Source organism: Panicum virgatum, chromosome 9K (assembly GCF_016808335.1).
Source record: "Panicum virgatum strain AP13 chromosome 9K, P.virgatum_v5, whole genome shotgun sequence".
Taxonomy (NCBI): domain Eukaryota; kingdom Viridiplantae; phylum Streptophyta; class Magnoliopsida; order Poales; family Poaceae; genus Panicum; species Panicum virgatum.
In genome coordinates this window covers 42,933,061-42,948,014 of record NC_053144.1, presented here as the reverse complement: position 1 = coordinate 42,948,014, position 14,954 = coordinate 42,933,061, and the positions used below count along the sequence as shown (strand labels likewise).

Below are 14,954 nucleotides of genomic sequence, written 5' to 3'. Positions count from 1 at the left end.
TGTTCTGCTTTCGATGCTACTTTTTTTGCCGCCGGGCCCATTAGTAGAGGATATGGTCCATGCAGAAATATTGCCGGAGGCTGCCGCTGCAGGCCCAAGTGGCTTCTCGTCCTCTCCACCACGGACATGAACAGCAGAAAGGCACGCTATTCAAAACCTCACATCGCGCACCATACAATCAGACATCATTACGTACGAGTATATTATTTTCTATCCAACGGTTTCTATTGTTTTTGTGTTTTGTGTGGTCATAGTATAGTGGTTATCAGAGTATAGTTAGTATCTGAGGTTCTGGTTTCAACTCCATATGGGAGTGAATATTGTAAGATTTAACGGCATTACGCATTAAGTGTTAGATGATGTTCTCGTTGATAGTAAGGCGTCTATGGTGATTTCGTCAATTTTATAGATTTGCTAGCTTAGTCTTCAAAGATGTTCATAGGGATAGAATTTGTGTACGTATATTCATAAGGGTGTGAATGTGTGTGCGTTGTGAGTTTGTGTACTGTGTAAATTCTAAAAAAAAGTTATTTTTTCTTCCAAATTTTTAGTTGTTTCTTTTTCATTGTATTGTTTCAGTTGTTTCTTTTCCACCTTTTTAGTTGATTTCCGTTTGATTTTCACTTGTCTTTGTTCTGTCAGTGTCCACTCAGTTTTCATCACGTGAAAACTGATACGTGGCCTGTTTCTATTGGTCCAAAAATTGAGTGAGGCAAAAACAAAAATTACTCGGAATGTGTACCTTGAAGCTTGCTTGATCTTGTTAGCCTGCACACAAACTACGAACCACTCAAAACTACCAATATTTGGTTGAAGATGTTCCTATTATAACATTATTAGCATAACTTCTATAATAATTACACAACGATGTATACTTATCTACTCATGCTACAATTGTTTTACAAAAAATGAAGCAAAAACGTGTAAAAGGGCTTGAAGACTTTTACCATGTCAATGATGCATTGAAAGCCACATCACTTAGAGTGCTTTTGGTTGGGGTTTTGGTTGCGGCTTTTGCCTCCAAAAAACAAAAGTTCAACCAAAGGACCCAAAAGCAGTTTTCGCTGCAGTACAAATAAAAAACACCTCAATCGATATCTCTCTCTCTCCTGCTTTACTGGCTTTTGGGTCAAAAAAATTACTCATCTACCACTAGTTATGAGGATACCAGTTCACGTTTCTATGTTTTTGTCGCACCTCTCCACCGCGAGCTTGCCCCACGCCGCAATGAGCTCGCCCTGCCACCCCACCACCATGAGCTCGCCTCTTCGCCGCCACGCTATCGCAACCTCGCCCCTCCTCCGCCGCCAGCTCGCCCCGCCACAGCGAGCACCTAGCCTCACCGCCACGCCTCGTCCTCAAGAGAAGAAAGGGGGTCGCGGGTAGGAGAGCGAGCTTCGCCATGCAGGCACGTAGGTGGAGGAGAGGGGGGGTTGCCGGCGCGGGAGAAGAGAGGGGGGCTCGGTGGAGGGAGAGAGAGAGAGAGGACAGGCACATTTTTTTGACCATCTCGGTTAATGCCTTCTTAGTCGAGGTGGCCATTTTTATTAATCGAGACGGTTAGAAAAATCATCTCGTAAAATCGATTAGCCGAGGCGGCCACCATTAAAATAACCACCTCGGTTAATAGTTCTATTTTCAATGGCGGTCACTTTATAATGGTCCGTCTCGGTTAATAGACCAAGCCCAGACGAGGCCCATATGATCCCATTTGCTGAGAAGGAGTATATAAGAAAGCAAAACCCTAACTCTCCCTCACTCCCTCTCTCTCCCTGCCGCAATCTCTCTCTCTTTATCTCTATCTCAACACTTAGCCTCAATGCCGACCGCAACTCTGCTCACTGTTGTGCCCCTGCTCCGAGGCCCCTCTTTGTCGTGCCCCCTTCTGAGGCGGGGCAGATCCGGCGCGGTGGCAAGAGGCCGGCACGTCCCGGCGGTGGGCGGCTGGTGCAACAGCTCACCCACGCGCGACGGGGCGCGCGCACGAGGCAGGATCTGGTGAGCATATGGCGTGTGGCGACGTGTGAGCAAGGCCGAGCAGCGGCGCTTCACCTCCTCCCCGGCCTCCTCCAGCGGTGGATGCGGCCGGGATGCGACGGCGGCGGGCCACCTCCTCCCCGAAGCGCGGAGGTGGCGGTGGCGTGTCTCCTCCTCCCGGGCCTCCTCCAGTGGATCCGGCGGCAGCGCAGGGTGACGACTCGGATCCGGCCTCCCTCGACGGCGGAGCGAGCAGCAGCGTGCAGGCGACGGCCTTCCCGTGAATGGGCTCGGCAGGCCTGTCCATGGGTTTTTTCTTTTCTTTTTCTATTTTTTCTATTTTATTAACCATGGAGGGCAGCTTGTCTGCCTCGGTAAATCAATGATTTATCGTGACGTTGAGTCTGACGCAGACGGGCTCGCCCGCCTCATAAAACTATTTTTACCCGCCTCGCAAAAAAAATTGTAGTAGTGAAATTTTTGGACCAAATGTCCGCCGCATCCCCAAGCAAACGTTCAGGTTTTTGCTGTCAAATTCAAATTATTTTGTGTTTTCCTCGTTCCAAGTGCCGTTTATCCACACCAAACGTTTGATTTTTGCCGTCGCATTTTCTCGCGGCGTTTTCTTTCCCTCCCGCTGCATTCTGATGAACCGTGGTGGTGCACTGGCGGCGAAGTTTCTCGGTGGTGGCCGTGCTCCGTCCACGGGGGAGCTCTCTCATTCTCAGGTTAGCACCCGTTCTTATGTGTTATTCTGTTTTTTGCGCACTAGTGTTGGGGAGATTTATTTTTAGAGTAGGCTTTTTTCGCTCGCTGCTCCTGTAATTTTTAGGGTTCATCTGGGAGGGGTAGCACAGTGATGTGAATGACAGGGCACAGCGGCTTCGGGTCGCTGTGACCGGCATGAGCTGGGGGGGGGGGGGGGGTGCGCGGGGCAGAACAACATTGGGGCGCTGAAATTAGGGTTCACCAAACCAGTGGGAACCGGTCCGGTTACCGGTCAAATTGGTCCGGCCCGGTCCCGGTTTGAGCCAGTACCAAATCAGTCTAAATTCAAAATTCAAATTTAAATTTTAAAAAATTTCTAAAAATACTTCAAGGTGCGACGAATCTAATGGTGTCAATTTTTTTTAAATTCATTCATTTAGTATAGTTTGCGGGGATTTGAAGTTAAACAAAAAAACATACATATAAAAGTATACAAATACAATGTAAAAGTAGTACAAAAGAGAGTTGGAGGGTTCATTTAGGCTAAAATATGTTATACAAACATTTATTTAGTATGCATTTGAATTTAAACCAAAAAAGAAAAAAATTTGAATTTGGCCGGTTACCAGTCAAACCGACCGGTTACTAGTCAAACCGACCGGTAAACCGATCAAACCGATTCAACACACGATTTTGAATTTTTTGAATTTGACCGGTTTCCACCGGTTTCCGATCAAACCGGTCCGATAAACCGCTACCACACCGCGCCGATTTGACCGGACCGGTCGGTAATGTAAACCCTGGCTCAAACACGCACGAGCTCCGAGGAGGGCACAACAAGGATGCGGTGCCTACAGCACTTGCTCTGACTAGTTAGTTCGTGCAGTGTACTCGTATCTGTAGTGTCCTAATATTGTCCTTTTATGTGGGTATCCTTTGCGAGCTTGTATTTGCAATTTTGTTATCGATGATGGAGGGCTCCTGGCTGTGTAGTGACTTAAGTCTATTCGAACGGAAGAACCAGAAGCAGCTCACCATCAATAGTTTAGTCCTTTCCGGACAATTCCATGTTGGCGAAATCCTAGCTAGGATTGAGGGAACATTTTTTTTTTGTTTGGATTAGATCTACGTAGTGAAGATATGACAAAAGGTATGGAGATATGACAAAAAAAAATAAAACATACTTTCTTACATGGGGATAGATATGAAAAAAATAGAACATACTTTCTTGCATGGCCAGGACACTCATGGGGATTGATATAAAAAAAATAAAACATACTTTCATACAAAACAGTACAAATTATTCCATTAGTTTGATCTGATTACAGAATTACATCCTACAAAGGCAAGATTTATCTATTCAGAAAATAACAATAGACATTCAAAGCCTAAAACAACATAACACACATGACATTCTGGCCATTTGTACTACCTTTTTTGGGTGACGCATGCACACCTTATTAATTAATTTCTTTGTTTGTCCTCACTCGAATTTTTTCAGATGGCAATTGTCCACGTGGCACCATTTCATTGGCTCCAAAGTTTGAGTGATACAAAAACAATATTTACTCGATTGTTACGTAGTCACTCAAAAAAAATCACGTAGTTGCCAGTTCCCACGATCAAAAACTCGCACAAATATTTAGAGAACCTAGCAAATATAATCTTTGACAAAGCAAACTTACGAAGCCTGTCATAAGCAACACCTTGACCCATTTCAAACTTCAAAGAGGCCCGAAAGAAGACCATGAATAGCCCAACCTTTTGAGCCCTGACCGCAACACAAGGCCTGTCCGTCCGTCTGGCCTTGTGGAACCCCAAAACATTCGCAGAAGCAGGCCCATTCCAGCCTTTTTTTTATTTTTATATTTTTTAAAATGTTTTTTACATAAATATATTTTGGTTTCACAATTTACAGTTTTATACCCCTACCGCCCTGAGGGGGGCGGCAGGCTCCCCCAATATAAAAGGTGAGGTCCCTCCACACCTGTATTTGCAGTAAACAACATCCATAGAAGGAAAAATGAGAGACGTGGGGTGATGGAGGGAGTTGCAACAGCGAAGCCCTGCCGGATTCCACACTTGTGATCTGTAGGTAAGTTACGTGGGGTGAGGGCGGCAGGGCTTCGCTGTTGCAACTCCCTCACCCACCCCACGTCTCTTCTTTTTCCTTCTATGGATGTTGTTTGCTGTAAATGCAGGTGTGGGGGAACCTCAACTTTTATATTGGGAGGAGCCTGCCGCCCCTCCACCGAGCAGCAGGGGCCTCCATGCAATAACACTCAAATTTTAATTATATATAGATATCTACCGCACACAGGGAATATAAAAATAGAAAAAAATGCCCCATTTCCACGCTACGCTTTTCATCGAGCGGGAAGAGAGAAGCGGGCTCTGCCCCTGAAAACACCGCCGCGCTGTCTTGAGAGAGAGAGAGAGAAAGAGAGTGGAGACAGAGGGTGGTAGTGGGGTTTGCCGTGGGGTTTCTCCGAACTCCGCCACCGCACGCCCGCACTTGTCCTCTGCAGAGGCGAGCTCCTACCAATCCTGGGCTCGGCGTTCCGATTCTTCCTCTCCACTCCAGCGGGCCAGCGGCGTTTGCTTAGGTACTTACCACCACCTCTCCCCGCCCTCCCCCCTCTTACTGGATTCCTCCCACTCTTGTGCTCTCCTCGGTTGTTGTCGTAGAACCGCACGTTTGATCGGAGTAGCACCGCGTTTGATCGCTGCATTAACGTTAGGGTTTTGATATGACTGGGCGTGATTCGGCCGATCGATGCTCCACCAGTTTGTTGTGTGGGAATCGCTGGACGCATGTGTACCCTGCTAGAAGAGGTAGCTAGTAGCGCACATTGTTTGATGAGGTGTGTTGAGAAACTATGAACTTGAGCCCATTAATCTTTCGATTTAGTTCAATTGGGCCTGATTGATTGGTGCTTTGGATCTTCTCCGTTTGTCTACTACAGATTGGTTGGGATCTTGGTTTGAGAGTTATGGGCCTTTTGTGCGTCTAATTTACTGTATTTACTTCGGTTGGGCCCGATTTGGGTCTAACAAAGAACATTTAGTTGATATGGAAGTTCTAAATGACAACCGGCGGCTTTCTCTTCCTTACCTTCAATTGATCTGTGCCCTCAGATCTTATGATCCATGGACGCTTGTGGGCTCCTTTGGTTTATTTATGCGCCTTATCGTTCACTTTCTTCTAATTATGAATATGTCAAATGAGAACCTTCGTTTTACATAAAGCTATTGTTTTTCTCTCCTAGTATGATATTATATGACTAAAGGTAGCAGCTGAAATTGCATGTGCCACGTGAATGAAAAAGAAACTGGTGTGCTCATTGATTGGGTGCTTGAACATGGTTGACTGGTCGTGCACGAGTAATAAGAAACACTCGTTTTTCATTTCTCATTTCCTATCAGTCTTGCATGCTGTACAATTTGTAATGCAAGGGTGTCAACTGGCTTAATAGTGTATTTTTATCTATCATTTCCCCCATTTTGGTTAATTCAATTTGAGAGGAATAAGAAAAATAGAAGTTACAGCTGGTATCCTGTTTGAGAAATGCGATGAAAATGTAGCAATGATTGTGAACTGTTTTGAGTCATGGCAGAGAAAAACATGGGCCTGCTCACTATGTGGTTATCTGTTTTGAGCTTTCGTCAGAATAAAAACAGGCTTGATTTAGTACAATCTATTAGTAAATGTTATTTGAGATCAATGCATTACCCATCTCAAACATGTCTATATGTATAGATTATTTTTCATGGGGGTTGCTTAATCTCTTCTTCCTGGTTGCCTTTCATCTCCTTCGATTTCACCTTCTGTTTCTCTTGGTCTCACCTTCTGTTTCGGTTAATGTAGGTTTATTTTGCTGTTCAGACTTCAGTTTGTGTTGAACTTTGTTTGATTGAATTTGGATTTTTTTTGTCATTCATTCTTTCTGTTGTATTTTCAATAGATTCAAAATTCATTTGAGAACAAACAAAAAATGTACTTATTGTTGGCTACATTCCCTACTTGATATATCTTATCTTAAAAAACAAAAGCAAACAAAACTATATGTTTTAATGCATTTGTTTTGCAGACATGGACGTCGAGTTTAGGACATACAGGAATGTTTAAGGGAAGTGCGATCGTCAGGGGAAGTTTCTTATCATTGATGGGAAAGAGAAACTTGAAGATTTTGATGGACATATTCTGAAGCTCAACAAAGGTACATACACTATGGTGGATGATGAAGTTACGTCAGACTGCTTGATCAAGGTGTTTCCAACAGATAAAACTAAGCTGAGACTATACTCGCTCCTGAAGAACATCAGACATCCTTGCATCCTATCAGTGCAAAACTTCTATGAGGTATCAGGTCAGCCTAGATTTGTCTTCTCCTGGGCTGATGGCAGCATGAGTGCTTGGTTGAAGTCTGGTCAAGCTGCAAAAATGGTCAAGTCTAGCATGAGGGGCAGGCGGCCCTCTCCAAAATTCCGTCAAATTATCATGTATGTTAGCTGACGCGTCTACTTTGTAGTTTGTAAATAGTAAGCACATTCTGCATTTCTCTAACCCAGTGTTGGATTTAGTGATATTTGTTCGGGATTGGAGCATTTATTTCAAGGGAATGTCTACCCAATCAAAATTGGCGTAGAAGATATAATGACATGCAAAGTTGGTTACAAATACTTCCCCAAACTTCTTATCTGTGAAGGTAATTGAGCTGCGCTTCATACTACTCAACCAATTCTGTCATTAGTCTTGCAGCCCAGCAATTATCCATAAGACTGACTTTAAAATAATGTTGTACAGATAAAAAGCCTGGAACTTTTGATGTTGACACACACAAGAATAAGATATGGGAAGACCTCAGGAATACTGTGAAGACAACCTTCAAAGAGTGTGCAAACAATGAAACTATTGATCCTGTTTCATTGAAGTTCTTCAACTCCATTGGGAAACTTAAATCTGAACAATTGCAGAAGTACCCAGATGACTGGAGTATGCAGAAGGCCACGTATCTGCTGAAGATTATGTCCACTGACAAGAACGTAGCAGGTCCGAAGGTTCAAAGTGCTGGTATTTCTTGGCCCGTAACCCATTCAGGAACTTTGCTGTCTCCATTCCGTCAAATGGTGGCATATGATAACACACGTAGCTTCCCATCGAGGTACATTACTACTGATCCATATGACTTCCTGAGGATCTGCAAGGATCTAATTAAGCACTGGCTGATTCTTCCTGAAAGTGTCAAGGTATGATGAGAACAGTTCAATAATGAAGCAATTTCTATTTGTCATTGCAAATTTTCATGTATTCTACTTTTGGCTACTCTTAAAATGCAGCAAGTGTGTCCTAACTGGGAGGTTGTGGTGGAAAGAATGGATACATGGAATCCACTAATTTGGTGCATTTTGTATGAGATATTTAAATAAGCATCTAAGGTAAATCACCATTCCCACTCCCATATGTTTCCCTAATACATCGCCATGTTTTGAAAGATCCAAGTCACCTTATATCTAGCAAATTCGATAAATATAAACTGATTTTTGTAACCCTTGTGTACAAAAAAAATATATGAATAAACCTGCATATGATGAAGTTGCTTAAAATGAGTCCCAGGGACTTTGGTAACATAACTGAACCATTAACAAATTGTGTGTGGGTTTTGCTTTGTTAGTCCTCTTAATGTAACCATTCTGAAGAAATTGGCACATTTGTACTACTTTATACTAATTAGGCTACCCTTTCTCTTTTTATGTGATTTTGTTTGTTGAAGAACCTAACTAAAGGTATGCGAATATGCATTCAAATGAATTTAGTTACTGGGTTTCCTAATTTCCTTCCTTTCATATAATTTCCTTCCTTTCATATAATTTCTGTGCAATACTTTTCAGGTTTTTTTTTCCTTCATCAAGCCAATTGAAGCAATGGAAATTGAATTGTGGCTTGATCTTGATCTGTTCGAGCACTTGAAATGTGCTTGTGTGGGTGCAGTTCTCATGTGTCGGGTTGTGTAGGACTGAAATTTTTATATGAACTTTCTGGACAGGTGCACAGTGTTGGTGTTCGTTTGCCTTAACTAAGGGAAATGTGTTTGTTAAATATGTTATCAAACAATTTGCAGCTGGACGTTAATGTTATTTATCTACTATGGTGTACTGTTTCAATTAGTAGCTCTTACATTTTTGTGGATGTAAAGAACCTCCCCTTTGAATTTATGGATGGTTGCGAAATGTTGATGCACATATTTGTGATGTTTAGTGATCTTGCAATTTAGTCAAAGATTTATTAGTTTCCCTCTTCTTTCCATTAATATTTGGAGACCTTTTTTGTTGCTCCTAGGGATCTTTTTTTTTGTTCCTAAACAACATGGAATATAGACCCAAGTGGGGGATTCTCCCCAGGTTAACAAAGTGCCGATATACCTAATTTACCTAATTTCTATTGCAGTTGGTCACGACCAACTCGCCGGCTGGATTGAAAAGTTTAACTAAAAGTCAAGAAAGGATAGTGCGAGCTGAAATTTGGATTGCCAATTCTAGCTTTGCACCTCACATACCCCCATCTTAAAAAAATAAGTTTACAAAATTTGTCCACAATAAGTCATTTTACCCTTGTTGGTAGGTGCATATGTGCAAGAAACAATCAAGTAGTGTCAAATATGGCTAATAGATAGAGGCAAATAAGATTTTTTTTGCCTCTGTTTTAATCTGTCTTAAACCTCCTATAATGACTTTTGATGACTTTTGGGGCGGAAGGAGTAGATCCAGGGCAAGTGTTCGTTACCCATGCTTTTTGATGAAGTATTTCCAATGGAAGTTGGAACACAATCATCATTTAATAAAAGTTTGGAATATGCTGAAACAAGGAAATGTTCTTCCATTAAAGTTCACATGATTCATTCCATGAATTTACAGGAAACAACACGATTCGAGGAAGATCACGTCCCCCCACCCACCCACCAATTCCAATTGCTTAAAATGATGAAATTTAAGGCAAACTTGTGAACATACTCAGGCGCGTCTATAACCGAGAAGTTCGTGATGGCCACGCTGGCCACTGCGCTGATGGCTGCAACTAAACTAGACGGCGTCATTGTCGCTGCAGCCTGAAGGTCACATGCGTCTGATCTACTACTACTAGTCGCAAAGACGGGCACCGTATGCTCATGTAGGATGGCTACTTTCCTCCGTTCCAAATTATAGGTTGTTTAACTTTTTTATTCCAAATTTGACCACTCATTTTATTCAAAAATTATATAAAATATTACTTCTTTTGTTATGGCTTGCTTTATCAATATATCTTCAAGAATGACTTAAATTTGACTAAATTTGCACAAATTTTTTAATAAGACGAGTGGTCAAATTTGGTGTAAAAAAAATCAAACAACCTATAATTTGGAACGTAGGGAGTAGCTCATAGGAATAGAACTGTGTGCGTAAATTCATAAGGGTGAATGTGTGTACGTGTTTGCGAGCATATACGGTTGTACTGTGTTTCTAAAAAAATGTATGATGGCTAGCTAATCACAGTGCAGTAAATGCTTCCTATATAATACTCAAGCCTCTCTTCCTCTTTTTCAGATGTTCAGTGTCCTACATAACATCGATCTACCCACACGGTTCCGACATACTCACAGCATCGAGAGATTTTTTTATTTTTGATCTTTTTTAAAGAATATTTCAAATTTAACCTGGTACAGACTTTATTTGCATGCCATAGCCTATTTGGTCGCGCCAAGCCAAGTGGCGCGATAGTTAGCCTCTGTCGCACCACTGCATGTGGCGCGATAGGAGCTCCACGCCCGCCAGCCGAGCCAGCGCGGACATGGCCACCCCTGTCGCACCAGGCGAGATGGCTAGACAGGTGCTATGTGCCGAGCTTACGCCAGACTCCCTTCTTTCCCACCCTCCCACTCTTTCCCCACTCCTCCCTGATGCAACCGCCTACTCCTCCGTTGCCTGCCCGACCGACCCTCTAGATCACCCTCAAATCCGGCCATGTTGGGTGGGATAAGTTAGGGAAACGCTCCCCACTTGCTGTGGAAGGTATTCCCCTACTCTTTTTTCCTCATTTTAATGGTTGATTTAGTAGTTATTTGATGAAATTGGTAACCTAGGGTTTGAATGTCGAAGTATTTCAATGTTTCCATTGGATTGGATGTTTAGATAACACGCAAGTGATACTCTGCCCGTGAATTTGACGTTTTTTTTTGCATGTGTTGAGTTGTGAAGTTAGTAATAATGTGCAGCTTAAATGCATTATTGTTGGTTTTTATGATGAATACATGCGACATGCAATTTAGGTTTGTTTCTTAGTTTTTTTAATGTACACATCAAAGTTTCTAGTCTCGCATATTTTGAGTTATCTTTACATTTTTTACACATGCACAGATTAGTGCGGTTGCCCCATCATTAGCTAGTAAATATCTTCCTTTAGTTATGTGGGTAGTCAATACCAATGAAATTTATGCAGGTACGATAAACAACCCATTTGATTGGGAGAAGCAGCTTGGTTATGGATAGTATCCATCGGAGTATGATGAGATGTCCCGGTCCCTCCTGCTCTTCCAATGCCATTATGTTGTTGTCCGCCGGCTAATATTCTAGCAGAAGTGAGACAATCAAGACATCTTAAAACCACCAGCAGAGCATTCTACATGTTCAAGTGTGAAGTATCCATCCACTAGTTGCTATTGCTATTTTTTCCAGTGGGTCGATGGGCCGGATAAGTTCGACCCTAGGATCCGGCTCTTACCATACGATTAGGGGAAAAGCAAGCCTTACAATGAGTTTAGACGTTGGGTGCCTCCACCACCATATCCCCCACCAATGACGAAGGAAGAGAAGCAAGAAGATGCGCTAATTCATGCGAAGAATCCTCCCTTGTGTCACCGTGGTGTTCGTGCCAAGCTTCAGAGGCCCAACATTTGGTGTCTCTCCAAAGTTCACTCCATTTTTTCAATGCTCGCTAAAGATTAGTGTAAGTATAGTGCACCGTACCATTGATTGTATGATGAACTTGTCAATTTTAGTTTTCATAATATGACTGTCATTATGTGTCATGCAGGACGGATGGCCGTGATGTGACTTCAACGAGTATATTTATGATTGTAGATCTCATTGGCTCACAGAAGAGGAGGTGCGAGAGCTTGAGACTTTGAGACTGGCAAGAAGCTTTGGCCATGTAAGTCTTATCCTACCACGCAATGCAAGTGTGGTATTTCTCCCACAGAAGGTATAGTACCTTCTGAGCTTGGCTACAGATTTTATTGTGGCAATAGCTACGGAGATTATTGGGTTTATATTTGGCTTTACCTTTTTAACTCTATATTATTGTGCCAGTTGTTACTATATTGATAGTTTCTAATTTTTGCCTCTTAATTATTTCCCAGGAGGGAAGGAGTCGGTGTTCCGAATCACCGGCTAGTAAACTTATACGCGTGTCAACGGTTCGGATGGTAATGCAAGGATGAGACACAAGATTTATACTAGTTCGGGCAGAACATCCCTATGTCCAGTTCGAGCTCTCGTGCTCTTGCACCCAAGTTTGCTTTAGGGGTTAAAAATGATCGAGAGAGAGACAGGGTCCCAAGTCTTTGGGTTGCGCGCGCGTGTGGGCATGTGTGTGTGAATCCAGTTCGGATCCCCTCCACGGGGTACGTCCTCTCCCTTTTATAGTATGGTCAGCAGGGCCCACCGTACTCCATAGTTAATAGGCAGGTCTCTCTCTCTCTCTCCCTCATCTCTGGCACAGTATCAGTCGTGGCAGTATGGTGGCGCGGGATTCGTGCTGCAACTCATCCCGCATCGTCAACTGTAGGGCATAGGCGGCCCACCATGTCCCGGCGTGGCATTCGTCACCACGTTCCCTACTAACGACGTTAAGCGGAGTGGTTGGGCCGTCCCCATCCGGAGACGTGGGTTGACCTGCTGCCCACTCCGGTTCGTACGGAGGCGTGGGCGGTCATGTCCCTGTCTCTCCAGGTTTACGTCCGTTGACCTACTTTTGACCGAGGGCGCTCCCTCTTTTCCCGAGACCTGTCGTCAGGCCCTCTCTAGACCAGATGGAACTCCTCCGCAGGGGTCGGGGGTCGGACAAGGAGGAAGCCCTCCCGCGGGGGTCGGGGGTCGGGCTAGGCGGGGCCCTTAGATGAGTTGTGGGCCGTCCCCAAGCTGTAAGGGCCTGGTTAGCGGCCGTCGATCCCGTGGTTCGTTAAGGACGAGACCCGGAGGTTAGGCTTTGATGGGCAATTTAGGGGTACCCGTTACTTTTATCCTCATCAGTAGCCCCCGACCCCCTCGAGGTTGCGAAGGAACCGCGCTGGGGGTCACGTTTTCGCAATGGGTGCTCCGTCTGCGGGTGCGTGTCGTTCCCCCTCTACGGCGTTCCAGTGGGTGCGCACGAGCGCACCCACCGGGTGTAGCCCCTGGGCCTCCAAATGAGTCAGAGATTCGCTCAGAGGGTTCAGCGGGCGGCCTTTATTTCTTGACGCGACGTGATATCGTGGCTTCGTGTCCAATGGGTGCGCACGAGCGTACCCAGTGAGTGTAGCTCCCGAGCCTTTGAACGAATCAGAGATTCACTCAGAGGGTTCAGCGTGCGTGTAAGCTGCAAGCCGGGGGTTCTCGTGGTGCGTGCCCTTTTTTCTTTTCCCCTTGATAGGACGCGTCGGGTCAGGTGGCGGGCCAGCGTCATTGTGACTCTGCTGACCCGTCGTCGGGCCGAGTGCTGTCTCGGACAGCCCCCTGGTGTCGGTGTCCTGACCCGGGGTCCGGATCCCAACTAGTAAATGCTGCGTGTTTCCTCGTCCCAGATGTTGATGCAAGAGGCAACACAGTAACGCACGGGTTTATCCTAGTTCCGTCCGCGGGGCCGTACGTCCAGCAAGAGGGTGTGCGAGGGCACTGTATTATCTGGCACCCGGAGTGCTTGTAGTAGGGGGTACAAGTGAGGCGAGAGAGGGAGGGAGGCTCCCAAGTCTCTGCTAGAAGAGGAGTTGAGCGTGGCGAGTTGCGATGTTGGGGCTAGAAGCGAGTATGTGCTCTATGAGCGGTGTAATGCCTAGAGAGCTGACCGACCCCCTTAAGGGAAGCCCGCCTCCTCCTTTTATAGACACAAGGAGGGACGGGTACATGTACAGGGGATCGCGGAAGTCGTCGTTTCTCCCCGAGCTGCGGGGATACAACAGTCGAGTACTGTGGGAAGTACACTGTGGGCTATGGCGTCGGGCGTGGTGGTCGTCCTGGGCATCGTCCTTGACCTCGCGGAGATCGCGCCGGCGTCCTGCCAACCCCAGCAGGCGGCATGGTCGTTGCTGTAGAGTGAACAGTCCTCCAGATGTGGCGTGATGGCGTTCCGTGGGGCCCTGCAGGTCAGGGTCTTTCGTGCTCCAGTGGTAACGGGGCACGTGGCGATCCCGGACCCCCCTAGACAAAGTGCTGGCGTGCGCACTAAGGAGGTCCGAAGGTCGCATGGAGGTCCCGGACCCCTCGAGGGGGGAGGTCCGGGCCTCCGGCTGCTAGCGCTGGGCGTCTCCCTCCGAGGGGCTAGTGGCGACACCGGACCCCTTCCCGAGCGGGGGGCGGGTCCGGGGCCATACGTGTGATGAGGTGGAGTCCGGATGGCCGGAGTTGGCAGAATAGTTACGGAACTGTGCCGAGCGTGCTTCGTCCCGCGTCGCAGGTCCCACAGTGTTGCCACAGCGTCCGGGATGGCGGAGCAGGGACCGGAGTTGGCGGATGGGACTCCGGTCACAGCCATTGTGGGGAATGGCGGCCTGACGCCGTCTGTCCTGGGCGCTGTGGAGGAGTGGTTGGCACTTAATGCCTCTGTACAACGGGCGGGTGAGCGGCAGGGCCGTTTGTCCCTTATGCCGAGGGGTGTCCTCGAGTGAGGCGGAAATGAGTTGCCTGCTCGAGGGTAGGTCCGCTACCCTCGAGCGAGGCGGAGATGATTTGCCCGCTTGATGGTAGATTCGCTACCCTCGAGCGAGGCGGAGATGCGGGGCGCAGTCGAGGGTCTCGATGGGAAGTAGGCCGTGTGCCTTCGTGGGCCTAGTTGCCTAACATGTGTTTGTGTTTTTTAGGGTGACCTTAGTACTCCGATTAGTGTGTCCCTAATCGTGGTACCCTACAGTAGCCCCCGAGGCTTTGGTTGAGTCAAGGGATTCAGCCAAAGGGTATTTCGGCGATTTCCCCCCTTGACGTGATCGGTCGGTGCTGTGCACCCGCCAGGCGCACCTGGGTACCAGCCCAGTGGATGTGACAAC

The 14,954-nt window shown here is 46.0% G+C and overlaps 1 protein-coding gene across 1 annotated transcript; it reads left to right on the top strand.

The window, feature by feature from the left end:
• The first annotated feature begins 5,100 nt into the window (after positions 1–5,100).
• LOC120651499 lies at positions 5,101–8,928 on the top strand. Its single transcript, XM_039928987.1, has 6 exons — positions 5,101–5,291; positions 6,777–7,188; positions 7,270–7,394; positions 7,493–7,935; positions 8,026–8,126; positions 8,579–8,928. Exons 2-5 carry the CDS (start codon positions 6,917–6,919, stop codon positions 8,113–8,115), a joined length of 930 nt encoding a protein of 309 aa, XP_039784921.1. The 5' UTR covers positions 5,101–5,291; positions 6,777–6,916; the 3' UTR covers positions 8,116–8,126; positions 8,579–8,928.
• Positions 8,929–14,954: the final 6,026 nt, after the last annotated feature.